General features: G+C 34.5%; 2 protein-coding genes across 2 annotated transcripts; one reads left to right on the top strand and one right to left on the bottom strand.

The window, feature by feature from the left end:
• The first annotated feature begins 554 nt into the window (after nt 1-554).
• On the top strand, nt 555-2071 carry PMP34 (Peroxisomal Membrane Protein 34). Its single transcript, XM_085187835.1, has 3 exons — nt 555-893; nt 987-1047; nt 1124-2071. The coding sequence occupies exons 1-3, from the start codon at nt 837-839 to the stop codon at nt 1843-1845; spliced, it is 840 nt and encodes a 279-aa protein (XP_085043961.1). The 5' UTR covers nt 555-836; the 3' UTR covers nt 1846-2071.
• Nup160 (nuclear pore complex protein Nup160) lies at nt 2023-22899 on the bottom strand. Its single transcript, XM_085187815.1, has 27 exons — nt 22585-22899; nt 22405-22510; nt 22107-22323; nt 21923-22028; nt 21573-21768; nt 20932-21101; nt 19712-19875; nt 19187-19280; nt 18572-18723; nt 18144-18277; nt 17951-18032; nt 14447-14588; nt 13637-13836; nt 13249-13375; nt 13072-13168; nt 10596-10736; nt 10256-10471; nt 9541-9659; nt 7429-7601; nt 7081-7176; nt 6507-6639; nt 6171-6332; nt 5567-5742; nt 5257-5338; nt 4274-4407; nt 3712-3915; nt 2023-2198 (listed from the first exon to the last, which is right to left on the bottom strand). Exons 1-27 carry the CDS (start codon nt 22676-22678, stop codon nt 2094-2096), a joined length of 3822 nt encoding a protein of 1273 aa, XP_085043941.1. The 5' UTR covers nt 22679-22899; the 3' UTR covers nt 2023-2093.
• Between the last annotated feature and the right edge of the window lie 109 nt (nt 22900-23008).

Raw genomic sequence — 23008 nt, 5'->3', positions numbered from 1 at the left:
ACTCAACGCTGCGCTTTGCCCAGAGCGAAGAAATGAAATATTAAATATTTTATTTCCTCGAGTGGGAGTCAAACCCACAACCTGTCGCGTTTACAGCTACACTATGTAACCCTGGGTCATGAATGACCTATGTTAGTTGTAGTTCATTCAAAATATTGAAATTATTATACTCAGTATATTTCTTCATCCAGTCTTTATTAAAAAAAATATTGCTTGTTTTTGTAAGTAAGCGAAATGCAATAACTAAAGCAATGGTTTTCTATCAATTTTAGATTTAACACGTCCGCACACAAATAAAGCTACTGTGAGACTACGTTAGATTTTACAACGAAATATTGTCAATAATATTGTGTAATGTTTAGGACCATATATTGAACAATATTATTGCCAATATTATGACAATAATTTTACAACGAAAAATTGATAATAATATTATGCGTGTGTGCGGCTAAGGCAAGCCGGTGATAAGGACATCACTCAACAAGGAACTCTATAGTTTATAGAGACTAATATGTTTTTGATAATCTGTCAATGCCATCTGTCAGTGTTAGTTTGGTATATGACATATCTGTATATCAGCAAAGGCGGTCGGGCCACGGATTCGCAGTTCGTTCCATTCCAGTTTGTTCTTTGCGATTTGATATAGAATACATTTGCGCAAGTGCTCTTTGGTCGTTGCAGTGTTTAGTTAGGTCCAGTTAGGTTTTCTATATTTTTTAATTTTTATAAATTTGTGTTGAATGACTAGTGGTCTTAGAAAAAAAATAGTAAACTAAACATTTTAGTTGAGAATATATATTGTCTCGTATATTGTTATTGATAATTATTGTGGAATAATGACTTCATCATTATTAAGTTATGAGACTTTGGTTCACGCTATGGCTGGAGCGACGGTATAAAATATTAAAAGCTTTTATTGTTTAAATATTTTAAATTTTGTTATAACTTCTATAAAAATAATTATAATGTATCAATAATTTTTTTAGGGCAGTGTTATTGGAATGGCTGCGTTTTATCCTCTAGACACTTTACGATCGAGAATACAAGGTACAACATATTTTTCCTTTATGATAAGTAAATTGACTATATAATTTAAAAAATCCCATTTTTTTATATTTTTCAGTTGAAGATTCCTTAAAACTCCATGGAACTTCACTACAATTACTAATCAAGTTAGCTAATGAAGAAGGTATTGAATCCCTATACAGAGGTTTATGTCCTGTTTTACAGTCTCTTTCCGTGTCAAATTTTGTTTATTTTTATACATTTCATGCATTAAGAAAAGCTTCTACAACAAGTTCTTCAGCAATGAAAGACCTAACATTTGGAATATTAGCTGGTAGTATTAATGTTCTTCTGACTTCACCACTATGGGTTGTTAATACTAGAATAAAGCTGGAAAAAAATATATATTCCAATCTTTTTGAGGGACTTGTTGATATATTTAAAAAAGAAGGTGTAAGGGGATTGTGGTCAGGCACCATTCCTTCCCTATTGCTAGTCTCAAACCCTGCCATACAATTTATGGTTTACGAATCTTTAAAAAGAAAATTGATATCCAATGGACATTTTGATTCATTTACTGCATTTTTACTTGGAGCTATAGCCAAGGCTGTTGCTACTACTCTTACATACCCTTTGCAATTAGTTCAATCACGGTTAAGAGCTGGAACAAGTCTTAAACCCTTGTTCAGAGATATTAAATCAAAACCCCTGATTATGTTTCGGGGGCTGGAAGCCAAATTATTACAGACTGTGATGACAGCTGCATTAATGTTCTTAATATATGAAAAAGTTGTACGCTTGGTTTTAACAATTATGAGAATTCGATTAAGGAAAGCTTAGAATTGTTGCTTTCATATACATAGTTGGGACTTTGTATTTTTTTTGTATATTAATTTAGTAAAAGAACACAGCTGTGATCTGAAAACCAAAAACGAAAATGATTAAGTATTATTTCGATTTATAGTTAAGTATTAGGATAGTGGAGGAAGTTAGGCTTGTTGAATGATAACTATGGTATGGAATTGGTAATTGAAATTTTTATTAAAATAAAAATGGTGATAAAATACATGTTGTTTTAATTTTACAAATCAATTTTTGACAGCATACTTAATATGAGCTAATTTCATGTCTTCTGATGTGCGGATTACTACTTTTGTATATTCTTCAATAAGAGATGTTAACTCATTGTATACCTGAAACAAAAATTAATATAAATATAAAGAAGAATTAGTTTTTAGAACTGTTATAATTACTTGTTTATCTATATATATATATAAACTCAGCTATAACCACTGGGTGTAGAAACATGAAATAGATGTTTATTTTCATAATATGGGCACTAAGAAGCGATTTAGAATTTTTTTAACATGACTGGGTGAAATTGGGGTTGACAGTTTGTATGGAAAATCTCTAAATCCACAGGCACCGATTTTTTAAAATTTAAGACTTAAAAATGACTCATTAAACATGTGTTTCACGGTTTATTAGAATACTTCCCCTAAAATGAAAATAATTTCATAAATATATTTAATAAATATTCGTATCTTTTAAGCGGGCGAAACCGCCTGAGTTCGCTAGCTAATTATAATTAGTATTTGTAGTAACTGCAATACAGTGATAATTTTGTTATATATAGGACAAATGTAAATTATATAATGACGCGTCAAAAGTTTAAATATAACTCTTTAATTATATTATCGACATCGAGATTTTAAATATGTTGGTACATAGGTTACAAAGATATACAGGAACTATTACTACTACTACTATTACGGGAGCAGCATATAGGGTAAAATATTGTAAGCCCATTATTATTATCATCCCAACCTTAAGAAATTAATCAAGATACCTCAACCGTTTAAACATAGGATTTTTTTCATTTGACGATGTTTATCCATACCTATTTCGTTTGCCTGTATTTCGTGAGGCCGTCGTGGCGCAGCGGTACAAGGATGACAGTAACGCGACGGTTGTGGGTTCGATTCCCACTCGAGGGAGTGAAATATTTATTTACGTTTATATTTCCATTTCTTCGCTCTGGGGTCGAGGAAAAGCGCGACGTTGAGTTCTGCCAGTCAAAACGCAATGTCTCCAGAATTCGGCAGAAAGTGGGGAATGGAGTGTCTTAACACTAGGTTCCTTCCGCCTACCCTGCTGTGTGCGGGATACAGTGTGAAACTGTATTTCGTGTGACGTAATTACGCATAGATACCAATAACCTAAACACACTACAAAAGGTTAAACAACTCTGTTTATTGAGGCATGTCCGGCGGTGTCCCTTTGATAGATTTATGTCTACGAGCGTCGTTCTTAACAAAAGGCGTTTCATTTTACAACGATAAATTTGTTAATTATGTTGTTTGAAAAAAATCACGTTTTCATTTTTGGCAAGTAGTAGTAAACTTAAGTTTGGAGTAGTTAAAATTGTGGTTTTATTTATAGAGGTGATGACAAAAACATTCTGTATAGCTTACTAGAGGTCAATTGAAAGAAACTACTGTATAGTGAAGATATTAAATGAAATGAAATAAAAAACATTTTAAGGTTTTTTAAAATTGCTTAGATGCTACTTTTAAAGATGCTCACAACTATTGAATGTGAAAATTATTGCAAATCCTTTTTATATTATTAAAAATATTTTTTGCATGATATTTAAAAGTGATGAACAAAGATATTGCAAATTGTTGATTTTTGCCCGTGCCTGACCTGGTCGACGTGCGGGTGGCGGCGGTGCGGCGCTAGCTCGAGCAGCAGCAGGTCGGCCAGGGCGAGGGGCGCGGCACGGGGTGCGGGCGAGGGCGGGCATAGCCGCATTACGTCTCGCCGCAGCGCTTCACAGCACCGTTCCGCCGCCTCCAATGCGCGCCCGCCGCACAGCAGCGCGCGGATACACGTTGCGCTATCCACCTCCTACGTACATTGAACAACTTACAGATAACAATGTTTATTCGACCAGTAAACCTACCGGCCTTTTGGGAATGGGAGAATAAAAAGTATTTCCCTAATTCTTACAGAGACGGGAAGTAATGTTCTCACAATTAAAACTAAGAAAAAAGATAAACGTAGTTGGATGCATAAAATATTATACATAATTAGGTTACTCGCTTCGCTCGCTATAAAGAAATATCATTGACAAAACACTGCCTGTTTTGTTATATTAAAAAAGTAAAATTTATCAAAAAAATTATAGCATAGAGCATATACATTACCTACATTAATGAACTTAAGTAAAAAATGTACAAACAATATTATTAGTAGTTATAATTACCATAAATCTTTGCAAAAACCAATGTGGCAAGAATTGACCGGTGCTAACAGCCCTTTTTGTTACTGCTAGTAATGTTTCCACATTAGCATCTTTCAAATTTTTATATAAATCATCGAAATCTATATTTTGACTTTCTGAAAAAAATATATATAAATGTGTTTCATAAGGCGATATTAATTTTCATTTCAAATACTATAGAAAGTAAATAACAAGTGGTTTATATTTTAAGAAAATTTGTCATCGAGCTTGGTGGAGTCATAAATAATCATGATGTTATGCTCTAGTTTAAAGGACAGTATGACTAGCTAAACCATTTACAATAAAGAATAAATCAACTTTTTATCAGTACAGTGCGGACTATAGTGCTAGGATTATAAAGGGCCGTAACTCTAACAGGATTATGGCCCTTAAAAAATCTTCATAAAAATCTCTGTCCCTAATCACAATTTGATATAAAAAATGTTGCTTGAAATTTCATGATCATGATCATGATGATCATGATTGACCAGGATTTTTTTTGTTAAATTTTACCTTATTTCAAGAAAAGTAATGTAATATTTATTCAAAGTTCACTTCTTGATTGGATCACAAGGTCATGGATATCATAAATATATATATTTTTTTTAAAATATTAGCATAATAATTATTCATAATTATATTGTGACACAAACTTAAACGTTTATATAGTTATACATATTTCTGTCGTATTTATTTAAATTACTGACTATAATAATAAATGTACTTTAAAACATTAAAAACATGCTTGACTTGTATAGTTAATGTAAAAAAAATTTGGAAATATGGTATACCGGTGGTTGTGGCATGGACGGTTAAAGATCTTGTATTATCATTAATTCACAAGAGTGCATATTCCACAAAGAAAACGCAAATAATCACAAATTGCATGATATTTATGATACACAGATACACCGACTATACGTGAAACTAATAAAAATATTCAATATTAATTAATGAGTACTCACTGCGTAAGGCTCGTTGAACTGGGTCTAAAAATTCAGGAACTTCCTCCCGTAATTCTGCAGCTAATTCTTCTGGTCCTATTACCTTTAAAATAAAAAATATTTTAGTCGAAGACTCGTTCAAGCATTTTAATTATTTCTCCAATTAATTTGGTTAAACTTTTATTGGTTTCACTATCGATTCTTTTTGCTACAACTTTAACACTGTTTTGTGCTATCAGTATGTTTATACTCTCTTTTAGAAATAACAGTTTATGATTACGGACAAGCATGCAATTACTGTGTAGTACGGCGTCATCTGGACGAGATATACCTGCAAAGCATCAGCACCGGGTCGTGCCAAGAAAGCGTGGTCGGGGCTCGCCAGGCGCAGGCACGTGAGCGCGGCCGCCAGCCACCGCCGCCGCGCCTCCACCGCGCCAGCCGCGCCCGCGCCCCCGCCGCGCTCCGAGGCGCAGCGCGCCGCGCGCTCGTACATTACCGCAGCCGCTGTGCAACATTGTTAAGTGTCTCAATTCAGATCAAATCAAATCACTTCGTTCTAGTCGATTCTTCTTAGCAGAATAGTCTTACACACACACATACAATCGATTTACCATTTATTTTATTGACTTTACAATAATTCAGAGACATTTCTTTCCACATGGTAACTAATGCTATCACCACCCCATATTCACAAAGTCAATGCCTTTCCCGCCAACATACAGACGACTGTGGGCTGCTGCCAACTGTTTCTTGGTAAGATACTACCACAAATCTATATAATATGAGAACCAAGACCGACCAATCAGCGAGTTCTTGCCAGAACAAGGGAGTATATCATCTCCTAGTTGGGATGAACTCACAACCGCGTTTACAGTCAGACGCGTCAGGACGGCCTCAAATTAATGAATACAATGGTAAGAGCGCATGTCTACCTTTCCTATAGTGATGTCTGGACAGATGCAGCGCGTAGAGGAAGTCGTAGTAGGGGTTGTGCGGGTGCGCGTCGTGCAGCTTGGCGCGAGCCGCCGCCGCGCGCTCCGCCTCGCCCGCCAGCGCGCCGCACGCCACTAGCGCGCCCAGCTGCTTGCGTTCCGCTACGTTATAACGAAGTAGGACATCGTGTGACGTGGGCTCGTTAGTTTTCAAAATATAATATACAAAATATAATTTCAGAAAAAATAATTATTTGCGTTTAAGTGTAAAATCTCAAAATGTGTGACCCCACAACAAGTAAAGGGTCTTTAACAGAAGGGCTTATGGAATGTTACCGAGCGTGGTGAGCAGATGCGCGGCGGCGGCAGCGCGCGCGTGCGGCGCAGGGTTGGCGGCGGCGGCACTGAGCGCGCGCGCCACGCGCCCGCCCGACAGGTGCCACTTGAATACCACCCACTGGAACATCGCCTGTACCACATAACAGAGCATACATTATTATTTATAATATATTAATAAAAAAAATGTGTACCGAGATCAGCTTATATCTACATGATAAGGCTTCCAGAAATACTCGAATATATATTATTTTATTTTCAGCTTAACGCTGTATCTCGTTCCTCACTTTCTGCCGATTTCTGGAGGCATTGCGTGTTGAGTGGCAGAACTCAACGTCGCGCACTGCCTCGACACCAGAGTGAAGAATTGGAAATATAAACATAAATAAATATTTCACTTCCTCGAGTGGGGATCGAACTCACAACCCGACGGCGACGGCCTCCAATACTCGAATATGAGACAGTTTTATGGGAAAAAATTGATTCTTATATTTATCATGCAATAATTAATATAATTCAAATCATTTGATTAAATAATGAATACAAGAATACTTGAATATTATTATACAATTACCAAATTCGGATCATCTTTATCGGCAATGCTTATTGCGGTCTCGGCTAGTCGCACCACACAAGCCCCAGCGTCGTGTATTTCAAATAATTTTATGACCTGTATATTAAAATATATATATATGAAATTGAAACGAGCAGTAAAGTTGGATGTCCTGCGTAATTTGAATAATTTAGTATTATAAGCGATGACTACTTAGTCGACAGAACTTAAACAACTTTACTTTTACAAAAAAATATAAACAAAATATATAAATAAATCATAAGTTGTGAGTTGAATATAGTCTACAAAATAACATGTGTAAAATCGGCAGATCAATAAAGGCAGAATAAAATTTAAAAAAACTTTTACCTTCATATAATAAAGCACGAGTGCCTGATGCTGAGTTAAACGTGCATCAGGAGCCGCCACGAGGTGACGCAGGAAGGGTTCCGTACTAACGCCTTTGGCGGCGCGGCAGAACGCCGTGTACGCGCCCTCCGCCTCCTCTACATCAAGGAGCGCCAGGCCCAAAATAAATTGACCTGGGAATTAATCAGTTATGGGAATACTTCACATTGGCTCTGATTGTAAATGCTTAGATTCAAGGTAGATTTCCCTTGTTTGTGCTGCTACATGCTCGAGAAAGCTGTTCTCCGTAACAGACAAAATCGTTTTACTTTAGGTAAAAATAACTAGTTGTCTATAAATAGATAACTAAAGTAAGTGAAAAGTTTTATAATAAATTAATTTTAACTAGTGTCCGACCCAAACCGGTTTCCAAAACCGAAAAAGAATTTGGTCAATATTATACTACCCTATATAAAGTAGCGCGTACTCGTGAGAGCTTAGCTTGCATTTTTGTTATGACCTAAATTACTTCATTCTCATATTTTAATTATAATAAGTTAGTTATCGGTCATCAAGAGTCCCTCGCGTGGCTCAACATTTGTATTACATTAAATTCATTATGGTCTTAGATCTTTTATATTTTATATATATTTTGCAGTTGTACAAAACTGTTTCATTTATACATACTCGTACGACATTGCATACAGTAACAAGGTAAAATTTATGTCTCAAGTACGTAAACACATGTGGCTATATTTAATACCAGCGAATTCTACCTAGCTACATAAATATTTGTTTACTAATCTAAATTACTTTTGGGTTCTAATAACATTATCATTTTAAAGACAATACCCATACATTGGAAAGTCAAATTTCAGCCAATTCAGTAAAACAATGATTTTTACTTATTTTATATTCATATAACTTTTTAATTTTTTAAACCAATATAAATAAACCAACTACTAAATATTAAAGAAAATTTTCCAACCTACAATAGTGAAGAGTGCATTTAAACCAGTTAAGCCATTTCTGAGATTAGCGTTTAAACGCACAAAGATAACTTTTGGTTCTATTATATGGATAAATGCCCTCAATAATGTCTCAAATATTCATGTACGGACAGGGATCAGCTACAATTTTATCATATGTATAGGTTTTACATTACATCTTAACAATAAGGAAATATTATTAGTGTATTGCTGTCGTCACGACTGTAGATTAGCGATCTATATAAACTAAACTGAACATATCAATTAAGTATGTGAAGGTGAAAGATAAATTATCTAAATACACCACGTATTATAAAATAACATTAGATTAACTAAGTATTATCTCATAATTATTTTTTTATTAATATAGATAACAGACGAAGACGGGCTTATACTACGGTAATATAATTTTATAGAATTTTCAACCGACTTCTGTAAGAAAAGGAGTTTATCAATTTGACTATATTTTCTATTAAATAAATAGAGCACGACTTTGATATGCTCGTCTGATAAACAAACGGCGTAGGATAATGACCGTCACAATTTACCTCATTAGTATAAAATAAATTTACATTTAAGTACACTCATTATCATGTAATTATATAGTAAATATTAATGAACTGACGTGCTATATCGATTCTTGCCTGTCTACGACAGTCGAAATTGGGACAAAAACGTTTTTTTTTAAATATTCCATAATTATACTTTGAATATATGAAGCAAATAAGAGATATATTTTTTAAATATCGTTTTATCTTGTAATTTTTTTTATAGATTAATCTAAATAAAAGGTATGCATACATACATTTTCATACAATTATTCTACTTTCTTTTTCGATCCCTGCATATTTAAATACATAAAATGTGACATGGCAATTAACATTATGTCCTATGCTTATCCTACAAAATTATAAATGTGGAAATAAATATGAGGCCATCGTGGCCCAGTGGGACAGTGTAAATGCGATGGTTGTTGGTTCGATCCTAATTCGGGCGAAAATTAAATATTCTTATCTCTTCCCACCCCTCTGGCAAGACAAACTCAATGGAGTTCCGTCTCTCAACACACAATGCTTCGATTTCGTTCGATAGTGTTGAAGCTGAAAAAAATATATATAAATTTGAAAAATATTTTTGTACTAACGTGAGCAAGCGTTCCACTCGCACCAGGGCTCCAACAGCGCCACATAGTTCTGTACTAAGCGAGGTTGGTTGATGGATCCCAACCACCAGCCAAATTCAAAGCCACCGCTTACGGCCCATCTGATATATTTATAGGAAATCTATTGTTTTAATGTTAATTATGGTTTAAGAGAAATATAGGTTTAAAACCGGGTTCTCTCTGCCTACCCTGCTGTGTGTGGGATACAGCGTGAAGCTGATTTTTATTTTTATCGTTTGCCATTTGATACAAGTTAATGAAGTTGGCTATTAGTATAATTGTTATAATAAAAAATTATATACAATATTTGTGATTAAAATTTAAAAGTTATTAATTGCTTTTTCTATAATCCATCAATATGTTGACAAGATTAGTCAAAAATTTGTAATAATTTAAGGCTTAATCTCATTAAATAGCACCTGGTGCATAGCGGAGCGTTAAGTTCCGCCACACAACACGCAATGCTTCCAGAATTTGGGAAAGTGGGGAACGGAGTGTCTTAACACTATATTCCCTCTGCTTACCCTGCTGTGTGCAGGATACAGCGTGAAGCTAGTTTTATTTAATTTCATAAAAAACATCAGTCTGACTGTTAATGTAGGTAATCTTTTTGCAAATCGATTTTAACTAGTTCATATTTGTTTTACTATACCAAAAAGGAGTATTTTGTAAAAAAAACAAGTCAACAAAAGGATACAACTGATGTGCCAAATGATATGCCATCAGAGGCAACGCCTGGTGCCAGTGCGTGGGGGCGCGCGCCGCGGCCAGGTGTGTGCGCGCGCGCCGCCCGCCCGCCGCCGCCGCGTACGCCGCCGCCACGCCTCCGCCGCCCACACACCCGCCCGCCTCCGCGCTCTCACCGCCCAAAGCGGTTAGCTTCAGACGGAACGCCTCCGACGATCCAGCTGGACTGTTATTATTATAGTTTAGAAACCAGAACTAACTAACTCTATATATACTTGTTAACAAAACTGATAAATAACAAAGAAAATAAATAACTTTTAAAGAATCAACAAATATTTTTTAATACTAACGGTCGTTTTAAAGTAGCAGCACGCAACCACAACAGCGCGCGATACGCTTGCCAGTGAACAGCACAGTGCCCTGCTCCTGGTACTCCGCCTGCACCCCGCGCGGCGCCTAACGCCGCTAAAGCACCGCGGACTACACGAGCCCTGGTTGGATATTAAATGCTTTCGTAAAAATATTTGCCATATTAATTTGCTTTATTTAAAACGAGCACAGACTATACAGGGTGGAATTGACGGCACCACTTTAAATGAAACCACAGTTTTAACTACTCTATAAAAGCCTAATATAATTCAGAAAAAAAATAATTCCCAAAAATGAAAAAGTTATTTTTTCAAACAAAATAAATAATAAAATAATCGTTTTAAAAAAAAACGCCATTTGTAAAGTGTTATATTATCACTCACACACTTACCTGTCGGCAACGTCGCACACGCTTCATTCAAGAAATCGAGTCGCAGCAACTAGCGTAGGTATGTAGGCAACGGCGGCGAGCTGATGTTAAATTAACGCAACACTTAGGAATACACTTTACACACACTTTTATTGAATTATTTCTATTAGGTTTTTAATTTTACTTTTGTTGCACTACAAACACATTTTTTATGTTCCCGTTTTAAACTAACACTCATTTTTAACATGTTTACAAAATTATTACAATAATAGCATTTTTTTTCACTTTTTTTAACAATAAATATTACATTTTCTGTTCACATTACATTCAGCTCGATAATGACCCATATTATTACACTTGAAACATTTAATATTTCTTTTAATTGTAGCATTTCTTTTTACAATAAATGCAGATGATGATGACACAATTTCCCCCCGTAGTAGTATTATGGTTTGGAACTTCCAAGCATTCCAATTTTTTACTCCTTCCAGTTTTATTACTGTGCTGTTTCCTTTCCATTGTGATTGTTTATTTTGCTTGTTTTTCTTTTTTATTCCTTCCCGGCAACTTAACCTCCAAATTTCAATACCAACGCCGAAGCGTCGCGTGAAGTAACGCTGTTTTAATCTCGCCAGTATTTCTAATTTTCTACGATTGATGCAATCTTCTTTATTATTGTTACGACGTGGTCTGGGCCCCGTTGTATTTATATGGTTTAGTAAATAGCATTCAGCTATAGTCCGACCCAACTACTATTGCGCAGAAAGAATGTACGCGCCGCACCGATTCTATGGGAATCCCCGGTAATCGGTGCGGCGTGAGCGGGGTGTCTTTGTACAGATAACAAAATTCATTTTTAATATTGATTGATTGTGCAATATAACACTATAATTCATAATAAATGTAGATTATACTTTTTACGCATGATTTGATATTAAAATAATTAATAAAATTATCAATACTATTTACAAATAATTACTAAATATTAATTTATTTCGTATTGAGTTTTCGCAGGTCCTCGTGTAACATTATAAAACTCGTTTAATATTTAATTTTTATACGATTTTCTATCAAAATAATCATACAAATATAAATAATAATGAAAATCTTAATAAAAAATTTAATAGTATATTCGATAAGTATTTTAGTTAAAGGCAACTATTACAATGTTTTTAATTATCTGTGTGAGAACAGAACTTAGCCGCGGAACGGCTAAGTTCTGTTGTATTTACATTATTTTGTTCGACTTTATACGTTGAATAATTATTAAGTGTTTTAAATTATTTGGATGTTATTTAATATTAATTTTATCATTAATCGGATTTCTAAAATCGTGATGAATGTTTCGTGATCGTGATGATGTGATTACTGAGTATTTTTCTCAAATGTGAAACTATTGTGTCAGTATTTGAGTGTACTATCAAAACATACATTTTTTTAAGACATTTCAAACAAATGTTGAGTTTTTAATATTACTTATGATGTAAATATTAGTGATAGTAAAAGGAGAATGCGACAACGACGATGTAAAACTAATGTTAAATGTAAGTACCTATCTATCGTAGTTCAATATCATTTTGTGTGTTAAAAATTTTGAATATAACTTTGTGGGTGGTTCAATAACCATGCAGTATTTTTAAATAATTTCATAATAAAGGTGATATAATAAATTGACTTAAAGTAGGATTTTGTTAAACAATTTTAATAAGAGGTTTGAACGTTATTTAGATTTATAATAAATAGGTAATTGCGTGAAAAAGAACGCGAGATATCGTTCTTTCTCGTTCGGTTTTGTTTTGACGAATGAAAAGTAGAAGTTTGGCAACGCTTAGTAGTATTTTTGTAGTAGTATGTGTATGTGTGCGTCACACGAAATACAGGTATGGAGAAAAATCGTGAAATGAAAAAAAAATCCTACGTCCAAACTGTTGAGGCATCTTAATTAATTTCTTTAGCTTCGGGTTTGAAATTTTTTACCCTATATGCAGTTTCAATTAAAGAAGCGCAGCCTCTTCCACCCTGTATAGTTGTGCTTTTTTTTCATTATGAAGATAAAAATAGAAATAATAAAATGTTTATAATATAACCTCATTTCCGCCATTTGTCGAATTGCTTCAGTGACAATAGCCACACCTAAGTCACTTGCAAACAAATTGTCGTATTCACTAATTTCTTCCTCATCACCTACAAAGAAAATAAATTTTATTACTCTCTTTTTTTATGTTATTTTAGAACGGTAAAATATAAAAGAAAAGTATATTTACTTTTACAAGTATCTATTTCAGGTACATCCAATCTTAATGCATCATTCAACTCCAACACAGCATTTTGCAAATCTTTGATAGGCTCTAAAATTGACGTTATTTCATCTATTTGTTCTGGTGTTAATGTCTGAAATAACAATAAACAATATTAGCTCATCTCTCTCCATGGCTTATCCTTAATAGTCTAAACTTTCCCTCAATTGTCTGAGTCATTGTATGTTAAGTAGCGGAACCTACCGCTCGTCACGCATAATTCACTACATAAAATCGGGCGAAAAGCAGAGGGAATCGGGCCGAGGCAGGAACGCAGGACTATGAGAGTAACGTGTCGACCGATGTTCGTTTGTTCCCTCGCCTGCACCACTTTCAGCACTGGGCCAGTACTCACCGGCGCGCCTTCGTGCGCGGTCGCGGGCGCGGGGTCAGTGAGCAGATGCAGCAGGCGCGGCAGCAGGCGGTGCTGCGGCGCGGCGGCGGCGAACAAGCGGCGCTCCAGCTCGGCCGCCGCCGCCGCCCCTCCGCCGCGCTCCCAGCGCGCGCCCGCAACCACCACGCGCACCGCGTCCGCCGACCGCTCGCCGGCCTCGCCTGAAACAAAAAACGCTATAACTCCTCTCATATCTTACACTTCGATAGAGTAACTCTTGCGAAATCAGGAAACTCCTTCTGCGTGCATTTTACATAAGACGCTGAAAATTTTATGTTATTTATGCAGACGACTTATACGAAGAAAATACATTATATTATATATTATAGTACAAAGAATATTTACTTTATTTTAACACCAGAGCGCAGAAAGAGGAAAATGAATTCTTCAACGGTAATTGGGAATCGAGCCCATAACCGCTTACAGTCACTTTGTGCTCGTGCGCCAGGACCGGCCTTGTTCGTTTTAGCATTAATCTTTATCACGCATATAGCAAGATAGGCAGGGAGAATGTAATGTGAAGACCTAATTTCTAGAGAATTTTCGAGACGTTGCATATTGAGTGGCAGAACTCAACGCAGTGCTTTTGTTTCGTTACAAGAGCAAGAATAAAAAAAATTAATCACTTATTTTTCTGAGTGGAAATCGAACCCACATCTGTCGACTTCACAGTTACACGCTGCGCCTCGACAGCCCCCAAAAAGAATTATTAGTAAACCGAATCGATAAATAAATAAATAAATTATATAATCAAATCCATTTATAGCTAACCCATAATGTCAGGAAGTGAATCCTCAGGAGACAGCATAATACGTTCAAGAGGCTCCAGCTGGCGCACCAGTGAAACCCCGCAGCGCCGCAACACCGCGCACCACCACCCCGCCTCCCCCTCACCTGCGGTCCACTGTGCGCCCTTATAGAACAGACATTTCTTAAACTAATATACAGGGTGGAAGAGGCCGCGCTTCTTTAATTGAAACTGCATATAGGATAAAATATTTCAAACCCGGAGCTAAAGAAATTAATCAAGATGCCTCAACAATTTGGACGTAGGATTTTTTTTTCATTTCACGATTTTTCTCCATACCTGTATTTCGTGTGACGCACACATACACATACTACTACAAAAATACTACTAAGCGTTGCCAAACTTCTACTTTTCATTCGTCAAAACAAAACCGAACGAGAAAGAACAATATCTCGCGATCCTTTTTCACGCAATTACCTATTTATTATAAATCTAAATAACGTTCAAACCTCTTATTAAAATTGTTTAATAAAATCCTACTTTAAGTCAATTTATTATATCACCTTTATTATGAAATTATTTAGAAATACTGCATGGTTATTGAACCACCCACAAAATTATATTCAAAATTTTTAACACACAAAATGATATTGAACTACGATAGATAGGTACTTACATTTAACATTAGTTTTACATCGTCGTTGTCGCATTCTCCTTTTATTACCACTAATATTTACATCATAAGTAATATTAAAAACTCAACATTTGTTTGAAATGTCTTAAAAGAATGTACGTTTTGATAGTAGACTCAAATACTGACACAATAGTTTCTTATTTGAGAAAAATACTCAGTAATCACATCATCACGATCACGAAACATTCATCACGATTTTAGAAATCCGATTAATGATAAAATTAATATTAAACAACATCCAAATAATTTAAAACACTTAATAATTATTCAACGTATAAAGTTAAACAAAATAATGTAAATACAACAGAACTTAGCCGTTCCGCGGCTAAGTTCTGTTCTTACACAGATAATTAAAAACATTATAATAGTTGCCATTAACTAAAATACTTATGGAATATACTATTAATTTTTTTATTAAGATTTTCATTATTATTTATATTTGTATAATTATTTTGATAGAAAATCGTATAAAAATTAAATAGTCAACGAGTTTTATAATGTTACACGAGAACCTACGAAAACTCAATACGAAATAAATTAATATTTAGTAATTATTTGTAAATAGTATTGATAATTTTATAAATTATTTTAATATCAAATCATGCGTAAAAAGTATAATCTACATTTATTATGAATTATAGTGTTATATTAAACAATCAATCAATATTAAAAATGTATTTTGTTATCTGCACAAAGACACCCCGCTCACGCCGCACCGATTACGGGGGATTCCCATAGAATCGGTGCGGCGCGTACATTCTGCGCAATAGTAGTTGGGTCGGACTATAGCTGAATGCTATTTACTAAACCATATAAATACAACGGGTTATGGGCCCAGACCACGTCGTAACAATAATAAAGAAGATTGCATCAATCGTAGAAAATTAGAAATACTGGCGAGATTAAAACAGCGTTACTTCACGCGACGTTTCGGCGTTGGTATTGAAATTTGGAGGTTAAGTTGCCGGGAAGGAATAAAAAAGAAAAACAAGCAAAAAAAACAATCACAATGGAAGGGAAACAGCACAGTAATAAAACTGGAAGGAGTAAAAAATTTGAATGCTTGGAAGTTCCAAACATCATCATCTGCATTTATTGTAAAAAGAAATGCTACAATTAAAAGAAATATTAAATGTTTCAAGTGTAATAATATGGGTCATTGTCGAGCTGAATGTAATGTGGACAGAAAATGTAATATTTATTGTTAAAAAAAGTGAGAAAAAATGCTATTATTGTAATAATTTTATAAACACGTTAAAAATGAGTGTTAGTTTAAAACGGGAACATAAAAAATGTGTTTGTAGTGCAACAAAAGTAAAATTAAAAACCTAATAGAAATAATTCAATAAAAGTGTGTGTAAAGTGTATTCCTAAGTGTTGCGTTAATTTAACATCAGCTCGCCGCCGTTGCCTACAAACCTACGCTAGTTGCTGCGACTCGATTTCTTGAATGAAGCGTGTGCGACGTTGCCGCGCCGACAGGTAAGTGTGTGAGTGATAATATTACACTTTACAAATGGCGTTTTTTTTAAAAACGATTATTTAATTATTTACTTTGTTTGAAAAAATAACTTTTTCATTTTTGGGAATTATTTTTTTTCTGAATTATACTTTAATAGAGTAGTTAAAACTGTGGTTTCGTTTAAAGTGGTGCCGTCAATTCCACCCTGTATATTATAAAATTTTTGTTTTTTTTTTAATTTCAAAACATAATGTTAATATTTTGTTCTATAAAGATTAATCTAAAAAAGTCCGGAACATCATATATCTATCTCTTATAAAAAAAGTAACAATAAAGCATTTTCATCGATTTTTATATCACATGTATATTGAAAACTTATTAGCGAAAATTATTTCATCATTAAGAAAATTTTATAAAGATAATCTTCGGCTTTTATAGCTTGTAATTTGGACGTATACTTTTCAAGAAATAGTAAAATTAAAGTAATTCAACGCTGTATTTAGGGGTGTGAGTCTAGGCTCGAGTACCGCGGGGGGTGCCGGCCGCCGCCCATGACGTCCTATCATACATCCACGTAGTGTTCATGATTGAATGTATTACTCTCTTCACTCTTGGCAATTGCAACATAATAAAAGTATTATAGGTGGCATGCGGACGAAGCCGCGAGTGGGCCGCTAGGTACTGTATAAATACGGAATCACTATCTGTTTTTTTTCTCGACTGCTAAGGAAGGGCTTGTATGTAATATTCTTTATTACCTCATATTTATTACTTTCCGGAACCGCTGAACGGATTTACATAATTGAGGTAGCAGCCCGAGTGTTCCTATATAGGTGATGTTTAACAAATAATCATGGCGGCTCTGGGACGCCATTGGACTCGTAAAAAAATTTCAAAACGGTATCATGATTATCATTACCGTAATATTAATAAAAATAATATAATGAAAAAGTTGAAAAATATAGACTTTGCTATTTTACTTTCTGAAACCGGTAGAGTTCCAATGCGACACGACCGGTGAAAAAGGGACCGAATATTTACAATCCCTAATAATCCTAGTAAATCCTAACAAAAAAGTGAAAAATAACAAAATATGTAAAAAACAAAAACCCTGACTGCATAAAACTAAAAAGAAAAAAGCTTTTAAAAACAAGCCCAATAGTTTTGTAGGGTTAACAGTCGGGACCTATAAGTAATCCTTCCATCAATAAAATCTTTACCAGGAACCCCATATAAGTTAAAGAGGTCCCGACTGTCAATCATAATAAGCTATGGGGTTTGTTTTTTTCTTTTAGTTTTATGCAGTGGGAGTTTTTGTTTTTTTAAATATTGTTTTATCAGCTATGTTGTACCTTATTTTTTTAAACTCACATGTTTAGAGACCATAAGGCCTAGAGGCTTTTGTAGTCCTTCCATATATTGCAAACACCAGCTATACAAGTCAGACCAGCATCTGAAATTAAATAATAATATATAAAATAAATCTTGACAGAACCTCATTCCTTTTATCTTTATAGATCCCGGGACGTTAAAATTTTTAGGCGTGTTCTCAACTCATATTTACTTATGCATAAGATGTGAGGCGTCGTGTGAGGCGCGAGCGCTGAGTGCCCGCACGCGCGCCGTCACTGCCGCCACGCACGCCTCGCCCAGCTCCGCCTCGCTTGCCTCGCCGCCGCCCCACGTGCGACGGTAGATCTAAATAAATTATAATAAAATTGATATCTAAAATTTTTTTTTTTAGATTTACGCTGTGTCGCACACAGCAGGGTAGACAGAGGGAACCTCGAGGTAAGACACTCCGCTCCCCTCTTTTCACCGAATTCTAGAGGCATTGCGTGTTGAGTGGCGGAACTCAACGCCGCTTTTTACCTTGACACCAGGGCGAATATAAAAATATAAATAAATATTTCATTTTCTTGAGTGGGAAAATGTAATTAAAACTAAATAAACGACATAGGTTATCACTAGATAAAGAAATAAATGACAAACCACAAGAGCCTTATTAATTACAGCAGGTGGGAAGAGGCCGGGCGCGAGAAGGCGATCGCGGTACTGCTGGTGTGTGGACAGCTGCGGCAGTGCCGGTGCCGCCTCGCGCGCTGCCACCGCGCGCCAGCTCGCCTCCGCGCCGAGAACACTGCCTGACAGGAACAATATTTTCTATTATAAAAAGTCATCTTTACACTGAATACAGCAAGTAGGTAGGGGAAACTAGAGTTAAGACCTCCACCACCACCCTTTTTAAAAACACATCTTCATAAATCGCTTGTCAAGGGGTGAAACTCAACGCAATGATTTGTCTAAAAGGACATGGGAAATGAAAATAATTGACTTCCTTGAGTTGGGATCAAATCCACTGCCCCACTGTACTGCACATCCTCACCAAATATGAGTAATCTTATCATATTCAGTGTAATTCGTATAATAAGGAGTAATCTTTAATAATAATATGTCAATATTATATTTTTATATATCAATAGCCAAAATCAAAACCACTTATTTTTTAACATTCAACAAAAAAAAGGTAGACAAAAAGAACCTTGTGAATAGATACTGTTAATTTTTGGTTTAATGAACAATAAAATTTCCCAATAGTTTACTTACTTGTTACAACAGCATCACCATCTGGTTGAGTCCATAGAGCCCAAATGACATGACTGCCATCACCATAACCAATTGCATAATCTAATAAATCTAGCTGGAATCATTATTAAAATCTTATTTTATGTTAAGTAAGTAATTATCAAATAAATATGTCATAAATTTTGCATTTATAAACATGGGCGTATTTTCTAGGGGGCCTGGTTTCCATTGGTCAATTGAAAGTGATGATCAACTCATTGAAGTTGAATTAATGTTTAATCATACAAATGAAAATCTTCACAAGTGTTTTTTTATATGTTGCTACACAACACTAAAGTAGTGAAAATGTGAAGATTTTTTTTTAAAGTAAGAATATGCAATTTAGTAAAAAAAATACCAAAATATGTTTTAGTGCAAAGTTTTAAAATTTTTGAACATAAATGTTTTGTTACTACCAGACTATTCTGGGATGGAAATGCACAACCTGGGTGCCTCTATCCTATGTCTATGTTACAATATTTACTAATAAATTTGCTTTGTTCATACCTGAGGTCCAAAAATGTGACAGACTTGTGAGAATTTAGCAGCTCCGGCTCCACCATCATGCATTCTTAATACTACAAATTCACACTCAGTCGGAAATGACAAATAAGCTACCAGTATGATACTCCCATCTGATGCAGTTGTATACTGTAACATGTGACCATGGGCTGTGAAAAAGAAGAAAATGGGAAATCATCTAATTTATAAATATAGTTTTATTAAAAAAATTTTTTGCAAAATATATATTTACAATCACAATTAATAAATAAATATATTTTTGAAATATTTTTTTTATTAAAATTTATTTAATATACATTTTGATATCTATACATATAGCCTGTCTAAACTATAAGAAAATACAAGGCACTGGCCTTGGGGAAAATTGAACAACATGACAAACAATTTCCTCCCACATAACAAAAATGAAGGTTTGGAGTACCTGACGTATTTGTTAGCAGCCCACCTAACCTCTAAAAGATATAAATTAGCGTCTTATTAAAAGTTGATCAACATAACAAGCATTTTCTGTCCGTATAATAAAAATGAAGATCTGGAGCAATTCATATGGAACCCTTACAGCCGAGCTAAACCTTTAGAGATTTGAATATAATGACTTCAGAATAGTTGTTCTGTATGGTTAAGGTTAAATGAAATGAGATTATTATTCTGACTAGGAGTACCTCTGATGCGGTAAACGCGGTAACAGTTAAGGTCTACTTTATAATGATAGGTATATTATACAAGACTCTGCCTCGCCCCTGAAGAATTAGTAAGATCTTTGATGGATACTCTGCATCCCCTGATTAACTGAAGATAAATACCCTAGAACTCTTAAATAAGATTCATAATTTGAATAAGCTTAATTATTTTGGTTGCTTTTTAATAAGTCAAAATATGCTATGTCAACTTTTTATGTCGCAGAGGCCGTCGTGGCGCAGCGGCACAACACAGGTGTGACTGTAACGCGACAGCTGTGGGTTCGATCCCTCGAGGAAGTGAAATATTTATTTACGTTTATATTTCCATTTCTTCGCTCTGGTGTCGAGGCAAAGCGCGGTGTTGAATTCTGCCACTCAACACGCAATACCTCCAGAATTCGGCAGAAGGTGGGGAACGGAGTGTCTTAACACTAGGTTCCCTCTGCCTACCCTGCTGTGTGCGGGATACAGCGTGAAGCAGAAAAAAAAGTAACAAAAAAGTTTTTGTAAAGAAATATGACTTACGAGGAGCTTTAGGCCTTGTCAAAGTTTGTGATAGTGGTGTTGAAACTGCAGTAGGAGCTCCACCTTCATCCAAAAGCCAGGCACGAAGACAAGTGTCTCCACAAATGGCCACAGCTAGACTATTTGTCAGAATTACACCATACGTATCCACTCCATCCCCTCCTTTACCCCTTAAATTACATTGCACATTATATTAAATTCTATATGTATTTAATTCAAAGAAATTTAAAAATGGATTCTTATAATAAAATAGACAATTATTGCACAGTGGCTGTCTCTTAACACAATAGTTGTGAGTCCTTACCCACTCTGAGGAATGTATTATTTTAACTTCCTCAATCCTGGAAAGAATATTAAGTGCAATGCTAAGTTCCACTACTGAAAATACCATGTCTCAAAACTTGGGTGGAATGTGGAGATTGGAGTGTCTTAACACTATATCTACGTATTGCCTTAATTATTATAAACAATAATGTAATTAATATATGACAAGACAAATAAATATAATAATAAGGTAAAAAAGGTACAGACCTAATCCTATAATGGTATTAAACTAATAAATAAAAAATACATAAAAAACACTATGTTCTCACTGCTATATGCATATTAAAGTGTGATGTAAAATAATAATAATAAAATACCTTAAAGCTCCAGTGATTCCAGACAAGAATCTTGGTACAGTCGATTCCCTTTTGAGCATCATTGTAACAGCTGACCCAGCAACTGGTAATTTAACTAACAATAGTCCTCCTTCACCTCCATAACCAAATGCTAAAGCAAAAACAGCTTCACCATTATCTCTTAGTAATGATGCACATGAGTGTGCAACTCCAGTATCTGAAAAAAGAACCTTTTGTACTTTTATAAAATTAAATATTGATACATAAGAAATACTATGTTATAACAAACATATTATAAGAAGTCCTTATAAATTAATATTTTAAAATAAAATGACATTACTTAACTATATAAATTAAGATAGAATACTTACTTGTATTAGAATACTGATTTAAGATAAAATAATTATTTGGATTATTAATTGCAGATGTATCTTGAAAAATTGAAGGTGAAACACTACATAGTGATCCAAATGTAGACTGAAAAATAACCCAAAAATATTTTTATACCTGAAGGTAATAAAACTGTTAAATTACAAAAATATTAAACTTTCCTACCCTCCTGTCTAGAATATCTGGATGGGGAAATACTAATCTATGTACTGATGATACTGTAGCAGCTAAAATTATCACTTGCTGAGATGAAGTTCTTTCGTAGAATTCAAGAAAATTTAATGGTGGAGTTCCAGGAGCAACTTTGCATCTTAAATTATTGCCAGATAAGTTTAAATCCAATGATGCCTCTGAAAACTCTATGGCATCAGATGTTGTTTGCCTGTAATAATTAAAAAGGTTCAAATATTAGATACACTTATTTACATACTATTGTAAAACTATAATAAAAATGTCTGTGTACCAATAAACAAATCTATTTCTTGTATTTGCTTTTTTAGAGTCTCTGTACCAATATCCACCCGCTTTATGAGGCAATTTTATATCTTGCAATGTACTATGTGTACCACCTGTGAAAGATGATTTATGAAATTATTGAAAATTGTTAAAATTTGCCCCTATTAAGCTGTTAATTAAGTATTACCTGTGTTCAAAATAATTTCCTTCCATTTCTCTGATATATTATGATTTGGAGAAATTTCTTTAAAAGTAACCGGGATTGCCTCAACGAACTCCATCGATCACAAATAGTCAATAGCACCGCTATTAACTTTATTTAACACAAACTTAAAATATAATTCAACGTACAATTATAAGTTTTAACGAATTTTATATATTGTATTCTAGGACAAAATTTATAGAATTACAAAAACAAGACATTCACATTACAATAAAATCTCGCGCCACATTGGTTAGTTACTTTCTTAAATTGAAATTGAATAGAATTAGATTACTTTAAATTTGACGTTGACAGTTAAATAAGAATTTGACTTTTTGAACACAGCTTATCAAAATAATCATTCTAAAATCAGTTCAATAAAGCATATATTATTAAATTTAAATTTTAT

This window comes from Heliconius melpomene, chromosome 7 (genome assembly GCF_056956725.1).
Source record: "Heliconius melpomene rosina isolate 202511_hmr_F chromosome 7, ASM5695672v1, whole genome shotgun sequence".
Taxonomy (NCBI): domain Eukaryota; kingdom Metazoa; phylum Arthropoda; class Insecta; order Lepidoptera; family Nymphalidae; genus Heliconius; species Heliconius melpomene.
This window is presented reverse-complemented; position numbering and strand designations above follow the sequence as displayed.

What these genes read in the sequence shown, in the direction of transcription:
- PMP34 (XM_085187835.1), top strand. Translation starts at nt 837, where the DNA reads ATGACTTCATCATTATTAAGTTATGAGACTTTGGTTCACGCTATGGCT. An exon ending in ACGCTATGGCTGGAGCGACG is followed by an intron (nt 894 to 986) that starts GTATAAAATATT and finishes TAATTTTTTTAG; the next exon opens with GGCAGTGTTATTGGAATGGC. An exon ending in TTTACGATCGAGAATACAAG is followed by an intron (nt 1,048 to 1,123) that starts GTACAACATATT and finishes TATATTTTTCAG; the next exon opens with TTGAAGATTCCTTAAAACTC.
- Nup160 (XM_085187815.1), bottom strand. Translation starts at nt 22,678, where the DNA reads ATGGAGTTCGTTGAGGCAATCCCGGTTACTTTTAAAGAAATTTCTCCA. An exon ending in TGGTGATGCTGTTGTAACAA is followed by an intron (nt 18,724 to 19,186) that starts GTAAGTAAACTA and finishes TGTTCCTGTCAG; the next exon opens with GCAGTGTTCTCGGCGCGGAG. An exon ending in CGAGTGGAACGCTTGCTCAC is followed by an intron (nt 7,602 to 9,540) that starts GTTAGTACAAAA and finishes ATTAATTCCCAG; the next exon opens with GTCAATTTATTTTGGGCCTG.